The 10,175-nt window shown below is 34.6% G+C and overlaps 2 protein-coding genes across 3 annotated transcripts; both read right to left on the reverse strand.

Annotated features, from left to right (window-relative positions):
* Positions 1–298: 298 nt before the first annotated feature.
* LOC108726662 (glycosaminoglycan xylosylkinase) lies at positions 299–3,225 on the reverse strand. Its single transcript, XM_018454358.1, has 6 exons — positions 3,113–3,225; positions 2,116–2,487; positions 1,618–1,918; positions 1,141–1,409; positions 772–998; positions 299–572 (listed from the first exon to the last, which is right to left on the reverse strand). Exons 1-6 carry the CDS (start codon positions 3,128–3,130, stop codon positions 344–346), a joined length of 1,416 nt encoding a protein of 471 aa, XP_018309860.1. The 5' UTR covers positions 3,131–3,225; the 3' UTR covers positions 299–343.
* A 725-nt stretch (positions 3,226–3,950) lies between these two features.
* LOC108726756 (pre-mRNA-splicing factor 38B) lies at positions 3,951–9,614 on the reverse strand. Of its 2 annotated transcripts, none has more exons than XM_018454521.1 (6): positions 9,319–9,614; positions 8,468–8,751; positions 7,412–7,563; positions 4,975–5,376; positions 4,396–4,632; positions 3,951–4,157 (listed from the first exon to the last, which is right to left on the reverse strand). In XM_018454521.1, exons 1-6 carry the CDS (start codon positions 9,347–9,349, stop codon positions 4,085–4,087), a joined length of 1,179 nt encoding a protein of 392 aa, XP_018310023.1. In that variant the 5' UTR covers positions 9,350–9,614; the 3' UTR covers positions 3,951–4,084. The 2 variants fall into 2 exon arrangements, with proteins under 2 accessions (XP_018310023.1, XP_018310022.1); XM_018454520.1 differs by having other exon boundaries at positions 7,412–7,575.
* Positions 9,615–10,175: the final 561 nt, after the last annotated feature.

Raw genomic sequence — 10,175 nt, forward strand, 5'->3', positions numbered from 1 at the left:
AATTATATTTTCTATGCAAAAACATTTCATCAAAATATCAAAACTAAAATTATATAATTAAAAAGAATTGAAAATTTATTTTCTAATTACCAAATAAAATTTTTTTAAATTTAAATTAAGATTTTTTCATATTTTTTTTCTTACATTTTTCTTATATCTTTTCTTACAAAAAAAGTTTATTTTAATTTTCCTGCATAAAATCTCTCTTCAATATTATTTTTGAATTAATTTTATCAACTTTTAATTAAACAATTAATCTTCATTTTTTATCTATTTTTTATAAGGAACATTTACATTTTTATATCTATTTATTCTGACTCGTCCTATAAGAATTGTTCTTACATTACCGATGATCCAAAATCACATTAGAAATGTACTTCTTTTTCTTCAGACAATTTTCTATTACGGCATAAACGGTAAGCAGTCTTCTATCCATGGCATTTAAGTGTGCCTCTGTAATGAGTGGAGAAACATCCGACATTACAGCTTCGTGTGCAAGAAGTCTACCTAATGCGATGCTTAGAGATCCACCACTAAATAGTCGCAACCTATCCCACGTAGTTTTGTGAATCCTAGAATAAAATACATCTTTTTCAGTTTTGTTCTTTTCTTTAATTGTTGTCTGTTTTTACGCAGTTTCGCCATAACGAACAAAGAAGCTATTTAACAAACAGATTCAGAGATTTCAAATTTTACAAGGAAGAATATGTTAAAGACTTCTCGTGTCTTTTAATTCCATAATTTTTGCAGTAAATAACAAATTATACTCACATGCAACATTGGTATAGAGGCGCTAAGATGTCGAGGTGATCAACATCAGGATTGCCTAGACTCTTTCCATTATCGATCAATAGCACCGCAGGATTATGAAAATTGTTTTGTGCGAGTTCATAATGATGCCGATCACCATTATCCATAAGGAAATCAAATATCGCTGTATCAATCAAATCCAAGAGTCTACTCGACGATTGCGGTGAATAAGCCTTGGAATCTTTTACCTAAAAGAAAAAATCAATTTTATATTTTCCACATTAAACATTATTTATAATCGTATTTTTCATAAATTTTCATATATTTTTATTATATTTAAATATTTCATATATATATATATGTATATTTTTTACAATCTTAACAATGTACTTTATCACAATAGCCCTCATCTATTTCCCACGCAGCAAGTTTGTTTCTTTTATAAGTTCGTTGCCAAGGATGACGATGCTTGACCAGTCTTAAATATCGTGGAAGCCAAAAGATGAGAGTACCCTCCAATACATCTCCCGTTCCACAGACAGGATCGGCTGGAGAACAATAATGACAAACGCCGTATAGGCATGTATTGTTACCCTCTTGATACATGGTTGCGTATAATGCCGGTGTCGCGTGATTACCAATCTCTTCTTTTAGGTCAACTACAAAAGTATTGTACATTCTTACAATTCTTACTTCATCAATTTATAACCAAAAGTTTTAATTAATATTTATTAGAGAAAGGTAATTATAATTAAGATTTTTTTATTGTAAATTTTAAAAAATTTAATTGAGTTTCTATTAAGGATAATCAGAAATTTAATTTATCCACGATCTTTTTCAATCTTCTTCATTTTAACTTTAACATACGTTTTCGAATAACGGCGAGTGGTACTCTTCGCAATGCCAACAAGGACGATAAATGAAAAGCCACCACTTCAGCATTATGGCGATCCTTGCCATGGTATACTGGTCCATGTATAATAGTATCTCTGGAGTACCATTGTGGCTTGAATAATGCTTTTACATCATTCTCAAGATTAAGCATAAGCTTTAGTTGTGTACCCAATGGAGCATTATCTGCACGGACTATTTTAGATCCCCGCAAAACTTCCAAAATAGTCCCTAGTTCCGGTGCTGCCGGTGGTATCAACTGATGTGCATCTGGCCACTAGATATATATAATAAAAAATAAGTTTATATATAAACACACATGTTCAAATATAAATATATATATATATATATACTTGTTTATATATAAATATACTTGTTTCTTCAATTTATTTCTTTCTCCAAATTATATTTAAAAATCTTTTGTATCGCTTACGTTATGAAATGTAAAATATTTCAAAAAATTTTTTAACTAACGTTATTATTAGGAATATTCCAAATGTCTTCGCGGACATTCGGCATTATCGTCAATTCGGCTAGTAATCGTTCCAGGACGATAGTATAACTTGTATTCTGTTTGAAGTACTTGGAAGGCAATAAACGAATCTCCTCTTTGATCCCCTCGCCGATACTCTTTACAATTGACCTTGATTGCAGCTGCAAATCTTTTTCATCGGATCGTGAGGGCGTGGAAGGATCTTGCCTAGCTTTCGGTTCCGGTAAATTTTTGGCGTACATTTTGTGCGAGGAAGAACTCTCAACAATCATTCGGATGAAGTAGATGTTTACGCTGAGGACTAAGATCAAAAGGATGCTCAAGGCAAAAAGAGCGCAACGTCGGCCAATCATCTGCAATTTTTATGAACTTTTAATTTCGCGATTATAATTCCTTAATAGTAAAATTATATTAATTGTTACTCTTTAATAAATCATAAAGAAATTATATATATCTCAATAACTTAATTTTCTTAACTCTCTTTTTAAAACATTAGTTGATTTAATTATAATTTAAAATTGTATTTAAATATACATCTCTTTTTATTATTTACAAATTTATATTGTAGAATATACAAGATAATTTCCTAAAATTAATAAAACTGTGAAGATAAGTTTCTTCAATATATTTTTACACAGAAAATATCAAAGAGGCGAGAAACAAAATTTCCCGCGTCACTGGCGACCCTATTACGTAATTCCTGTTTGTGACGTTATGGCGACTTTGTAACATCCGTGAGATTGTTGCACCAACATCGATATAGTTATCATTAATTGCAATTAACCGAATTTCCCCGTTTTCCAATTGGATCACAATTATATAGATACACAAGAATTTTAACAATAAACTCGATGTAACTCTCATAATTTAAAAGTCACTACAAATCTCATATATTCGAACATTCGAATGATCAATATCGGCGTGTGATAACAAGTGTCAGCTCAATAATGATCAATAATATTTATTTCGAAGATTCACCTTGAAGCAATTGGCCATGCGTTCGCTGTCACCTGGTAACTCGCGTCTGTCTCATTGTTCGCCAATATCGTCGAATGTCGCCGACGTTTCATTCGCGTTCAGACATCGTCGCCATTTTTACTCACCACTCCGACAACCGACTCCACTTAAGACGCGCCGAAGCGGTGTTCATGCGTCCTAACTATTGTCCTAACGTCCGTTGTCTCATTCTTGTCACGCAGCTATGACGAGTGAAACTCTTGGACATTATATGTAAAAACGCTTTTGCAATTTTAAATTTGGCTCGTTTTTACAGAAAAGAAACTATGCATTAAATGTAATTATTTCCTATTAAGTTGCTTTTAAACATTTCAATGTTTATGAATTATTTGGAATCTTATTGTATTGATCTCCTTCATAAAACTTATCCAAAAGAAAAACGATGAGTTTTTCAACATAATCATCTAAAAATATTCTACAATATTATATGATTGAAATTGACATGAAATCATTACTGTTTAATATGCGCAATTTGATACGTTATTTATATATATATATATATATCTCCATCCGTTTTTATTCAGCACGAAGAAAAGCACAAGAAAAGACAAATTCCCTCTCCGAGACAAATTCCCCTTTTGCTTGAACAAATCTTGAAGTGACAAAAATATGATATAAAAATATTGCGGGATACACAGTGAAAAGCAGCAGTGATAGTGACGAATTTATTTTATAAAAACATGTAAACTATATGTGAATGTAGAGTTAAACTTAGACTTATATTTCGTCTGGAAAACACATTCCCTTGTAAACGCACATAAGTAGTGCAGACGTTGATGATAGAGATCGTGATTGTGGTGATGGTGGTGGTAGAGGTGGTGGTGATGGTGATGACTTGGCTCGGTAGCTACTGTCACTTTTTCTTCTTAATGTTCGTTACATAGTTCGTAGAAAGAATTAAATATGTACACAATGTGTAATCGTTTTCGTTTCTCATTCTCTTTCAATTCGTTGCCTTTCGCGTTCGCGTGCCAATTCTGTAGCATAATCATACGGTGAGCCTCTCCTAAAATCAAAATTATTTTTTAAAATATACATGAAAAATAGTAAATACAAGCAATTTGAGATAAATTGTGTGTTCCACATAAAACATACATAAAACACACTTGACATAAATTCTTATAAAATTCTACAACGCAAATATGAAATTTTATATATATATATATATATATATATAGTGACTATAACGATAATGTGTATCCATTAAACTTTTAAAAAATTTCTATTCTTGCTTCGACCCTTACCTATCCCGATGTCGATCTCTGTCGCGATGGCGATCCCTGCTTCGATCTGTATATGATCTGTCTCTGCTACGGCTTCTATAATCCCTCTGTCTTCTATTTTTGTCACGACTGTTCGATCTTTTGTTATACCTATCTCTTTCACGATCCCGTTCGCGAGCTCTTTCTCTATCACGCTCCCGCAATCTCTCGCGATCGCGATCGCGCTCTCTATTCTTGTCCTTACGATCCTCATCGGTTCTGTAAAGAGACAGATACGAACGGAAGTATGACATTGGTTGTCCCGATTGGTTGATGGCAAAACTCGATCTAAGCTCGATCGAAAAAAAGTTATTAATATTTTATCTTCTTGTTACACCGACAACTGTACATTAAAGAGAATAATTTTCTAGATAAGTCTATCGTCATGTTTCAAGACAAAACACGAAAACATCAACTTTTTATCAGATTTAGTTTCTACGCCTCAAAAAACATAAAATATTTAAATTTCAAAAATTATCTTTGAAATGTGTGTGACCTCTACATATGTATTTATTCAAGTATTAATAACGTGATCGTTGTATTCATACCACGTGGACGCACCTGGCACGCCACTGGCTCATACGCTCGGCCTCGCCCCACTGAGTCTCGTTATCGGGGATATGACGAGGTTGCTGATTACGTGATGTCAAGTTACCGTTGTCCTTACGACCATCCTTGTTGCCATACTTGCCATGGCTATTGAGAGTGATTGGCGGCTTAGCGTTTCGTGCATTCACCTGCTGTTGCGGAAAACGCTCGGCCAACCGCAACTCCAAATCTTTTTGGATTGGTACTGGTATCCGTGGAAACAATGTAGAGAACCACTCGAGTTTGGTAAGGAATTGTTTGAGAATGTCGCCCATTTTCATGACTTGCCCGCCACCCGCCTTCACGTCTAGCTCCTCTTCATCCTCCAGGTAATCGTTGTACCAGCTGAACAAGTCTGCCGGTGGCTGTGTATATCTAATTGTAACCGTACTGTGTATATATAATCATAATCATAACCGGTTTATAGCTTGACTTGAACGGTTAGACGTCGCAAGTCTAGCCTATAGGGTCTGGAAGGATATTCAAGTAACTACTCGCAGCAACTTTGTATACTCATGTTAAACCAAGCAAATTTACCGCTTTAACCGCCTGTATACAGGGTGTTTCCAAATTAAATGGCAAAACTTCGGGAGCGTGTAGAGGAGTAAAAAACTAAGAAAAAAAGTCCTATAGACATATGCTCCTTTTTGCTTTGTTTCGCAGGAAATCACGAAAAAAGAAAAAAATATATTTAATTTATTATTTTAATTATTTTATTTATAAACTTTTTAATGAAGATTTTGTTCGAAATGTGCACCTCTTGCAGCAATACAAGCATTGCATCTGTCAAACACGGCTCTTGTAGCAGCCAGGCACTGTTCTTGCGATATTCTGTTCGCTGCAGCTACGATACGATTTCTCAAATGTTGCTCTGATTGAATAGGCGAAGAATAAACTTCTTGCTTCAGAGTACCCCATGCATAGAAATCTAATGGCGTTAAGTCGGGCGAACGAGTTGCCCAATGTACTGCTCCTCCACGTCCAATCCATCGTTGTGGGAATTTTCTATCTAACCAGGTTCTAGCGACTCTGCTGTAATGAGCAGGGCATCCATCTAATTGAAACCACATTTCAGTACGTTGTTGTAATGGGATGTTTTCTAAATAGTCAGAAAATTCATTCTCCAAGAAATTTAGAAAACGGTCCCCATTTAATCTTGCAGGTAAAAAAAACGGTCCCACTAAAACGTCGTTCCAAATTCCAAGCCAGACATTAACAGAAAACTCTTGCTGAAATTTGTATTCTCTAACAGACCTGGGATTTTGATGAGCCCATATATCATAATTCCTTTGATTAATTATTCCACCTCTGGTAAATGTTGCCTCATCTGACCACATTATTTTAGATGGAAATAAAATATCATTGTGGCATGTCTGAAGGTACCAGTTACAAAAGTTCAATCTGTTCCAATGATCTTGAGGTAATAAATTTTGCACTTTTTGAATGTGGTAGGGATAGCGATTATCTCCTTTTACAGTTCGCCAAATTGTTTGTGGTGACACTCCCAATACAGCCGACGCATTCCGAACGCTGGTCTCAGGATGATTGTCAAAATGTTGTAAAATACGATTCCCTGCCTGCAAATCTCTTCGTAACGCTGCTTGAAATCGGTTGTTTTCTTGTCGAATTGAAAATGTTCCAGTCTCTCGCAATCTATTAAATGTCAACATAAACACTCTTCGGTTTGGCACTCTTCTGTTTGGAAATCGTCGTGCATATTCTCGCACCGCCTTTAAAGCATTACCGTTGCAGAAACCGTATACAAAAACCATATCAGCATATTCACTATTAGAATACGTACGCGGCATATTGCAAAAGACAAAATTCATCTACTGTTAAAGGCTTTCAAAGAGCGACTGACAAATTCATAACAGAAAGTGGAAAATGTAATCAAATATGTCGGTGCTAGATATGGCAAGAAATGTAAACATTTTTTTTCGATTTCTCTGAAACGGAGCAAAAACGAGCATATGTCTATAGGACTTTTTTTCTTAGTTTTTTACTCCTCTACACGCTCCCGAAGTTTTGCCATTTAATTTGGAAACACCCACATATATATAAATATATATATATACACACATACACAACTATTAACCTTTATCACAGGTAACCACAAATTAAAAAATTAATTGATCGATATTACAATTGATATTTTATGTTATCTTTAAGTTTTCAATTATATGTTACAGCAGAGAATTATAGCTATGCCAAAACTGAAATATAAAAAAGGACAAAATGAACGAGCAAGCACAAATATAATAAATGCACTTTTAATAAGTTTTTAATCTAATATACCCTCTTTACTAAAAATTATATATATATATATCCTAAAAAAATGATGGAATTATTATATACATTTAATATGTCTAATTACACACTGATACCACAAAATGTATTAGAAAAAACTCACCTAATGTACATAAATCCTAGGGCGCGTATGTAGGGTGAGTCCGGATGATTAATAAGCCCATTCAGCTGCTTTCTAGTTAGCCTCAGCGTGAAGAGTTTGTATAATAGACAATATGCCGTTGAAACAATTCCGCCAGCTCCCACGCCTCGTACCTGCATGAACCGCTAAATTTACACCCCCCCTCAGTCAGTTAAGTCACATTCGTGTTACCGTACAATATTTGAACCGAATACATGCTACTCTGTAATTAAATGGTGCGGTTAACACTTTGTTTCTAGCGATAGTAATAGTACCAAGGCGTTTAAATTGTTCAAGCATTGGCAATACTACCATCATACATGTAAAAACTTTGTGACTTTTTATGAAAACGTTTACTGCATTCATTGAACCTTTTTGTTGTTCAATAGCTCAATTTACAGCTCATTTTAAAAGAAAATGATTCCTTTTTACTATACTGTGCTTTTATTCCATCTTGTAACAAACATTGAGAACCCCATCTCTACTTCATATCACTACTCCATCACATAATTTTAACTTGCAATTGTTTTAATTACTGCAACAATGATTATTAATAATTTTTTTTCTAAACATGCAGATCAAGTGTAGCTAAACATTTAAATAACATTGAAATAATTGTATTGAATGAAAGAGAAAGAGAATGAAAAGAGGTGGGTTCTAACAGTTTAACATTAAATGTTAAACAAGGACAGATGATGAATTCGTGGCATCAGAAGCATCCAAGCGACGTTTCCAAATGCAGCCAGTATTTAAATTTCAAAAACTATCCTAGTAATAACTGATGTATTATAATGAGATAAATATATATATGTATATATATACTATATATATATATACTACATTCAAATCACCTTACTACTCTCATTTGACAATTTACCCATAGGACGCTGGCTAGAGCAATATAATCAGTTTTCTGTACAAGCGAATGTATTTGTGCAACAGTTTCATAAGCCTTAGACTTTCAACAAATACATTAATAATTAAAAAACAAAGATAAAGATAAAAAGAAAAAATCCGATGTTGAGAAAACATACTCACGCCTCCACACATGCCAGTTTGGCCTGCAGTCTTTCTGCTGCCTTTTTCCCATGGTTCTAAGTGAGAGACCTTATAATAGATCTCGTCAATCACCTCATGATAGGTCTTGAGTTCATACAGATTCACCTTAAAATAATGCGACGACTGTATGTTGGTGAGAATCAAAGGATTCAAATTCATAGTCCTCTCGTTGCCCCATAGTGGCAACACATTTGACTTTTTACCCTCCTTTGGAGCCAGCCTACGCTCCTCATCGCAGCCACTTGAATTATTCCATGGAGATCCTAAGAGAAGAAAGACTCAGCATATTTCAGTGTAATACAATAATCAATATTCATATTGACAGAATATTAAAAGGTTGTATGTACGTACAGACAAATCAATAACTACAAATGCCAAAAGATTATAAAAAAAGATGGTTCTACAGGACAGAAAATTTTAGAAAACTAATAATATTTTTTGCATTTTTAATTTCGTTCTATCTTTTCGAGTAGATCAAAAGAATTCGCAAACGAAAGTAAATCAAACATTAGGTCTGTTCGCGTTGCTTGCACTTTTTGCACTCACTTAGCAACCTTTCTTTTTTCAACACCCGAATATATTTATCTTGTTCTAAGTGCCAAAAATTTTGGAGATTTCGAGCAACGCGAACAAATCTATTGTCGACAAATAATTAAAGTTTGGGATTAATCTCGGAATAATATGGTACTTAAAGAACAGGAATCAAACTGACAAACGAGTCAAGGTTATGTTATCCGAAGGAATACGAAAACAGTCGTCTTACAAACGACAAATAACTTGAGAAATCAAAACAGAATGTCTTTTATAGTTCAGAAAGCGTATTTACTCACCATCCGCACCTTCAGCCTCCTGCATTTGCATCTTTGAACGATTTATCGAGGAGACTCGCGTGGAGTCTCCACATCGGTCGCGTCAAGGACAAACAAACGAACCCGTTCAGCTGCAAATTAATTCGAATCGGATGAACTCATGCGGGAAATTTTCAATGCGATAATTTCTCAGAATATTGTAGAAACCCCAACGCTGTAACTCTCATCAGTCTTGTCCACGAAACGCGACGAAACGTACGAAAAAAAAAAGCGAGAGAAATTGTAGCACCCTACTACGTATGATGGACAAACATACACATCCGGTTTTGTATTGCGCACGCGCAATACTATCGTGGAATCGGAGAAAAATCTGAGAGAGGACATGACAGCCTTTTTCCTTCCCCGCGCACTACTGCCCTCTGAAGAGGTGAATGTAAACTACATACAATATCCATTTTTTGAATGTTATGCGGGGTCACAATAGAAGTCGTAGGGTCTTAAGTCGTAGAAAATTGACCAATCACAGTTGATTATTCTTCTCATATTCGACAGTGATTGGTCAATTTTCTACGACTTAAGACCTTACGACTTCTATTGTAGACCCCGCATTAAGCTGGTTCTACATTATGCGGGGTCTACAATAGAAGTAGTGATCGTAAAGTCTTAAGTCATAGAAAATTGACCAATCACAGTCGAATATGAGAAGAATAATCAACTGTGATTGGTAAATTTTCTATGACTTAAGACCCTACGACCGCTACGACTTCTATTGGCTGCATTCAGCGGACTCAACAGTTGAGTGAGCGTTCGCTGCTATTGACGTATTCTTCTAGATCTAAAATTATGATTGGATGATCTAAAAGAATACACCAATAACA

The sequence above is a fragment of the Mycetomoellerius zeteki genome, unplaced genomic scaffold, assembly GCF_001594055.1.
Source record: "Mycetomoellerius zeteki isolate Tzet28-1 unplaced genomic scaffold, Tzet1.0 scaffold433, whole genome shotgun sequence".
In the NCBI taxonomy this organism is placed as follows: Eukaryota; Metazoa; Arthropoda; class Insecta; order Hymenoptera; family Formicidae; genus Mycetomoellerius; species Mycetomoellerius zeteki.

Coding starts and splice junctions, on each gene's coding strand:
- LOC108726662 (XM_018454358.1), bottom strand. Junction 1,919..2,115: donor GGAATATTCCTAATAATAAC/GTTAGTTAAAAA, acceptor ATATATATCTAG/TGGCCAGATGCACATCAGTT. Junction 1,410..1,617: donor ACTCGCCGTTATTCGAAAAC/GTATGTTAAAGT, acceptor ATACTTTTGTAG/TTGACCTAAAAGAAGAGATT.
- LOC108726756 (XM_018454520.1), bottom strand. CDS start 9,349: ATGCAAATGCAGGAGGCTGAAGGTGCGGATG. Junction 8,752..9,318: donor GGAGGCTGAAGGTGCGGATG/GTGAGTAAATAC, acceptor TTCTTCTCTTAG/GATCTCCATGGAATAATTCA. Junction 5,377..7,411: donor CTAGGATTTATGTACATTAG/GTGAGTTTTTTC, acceptor GGTTACAATTAG/ATATACACAGCCACCGGCAG.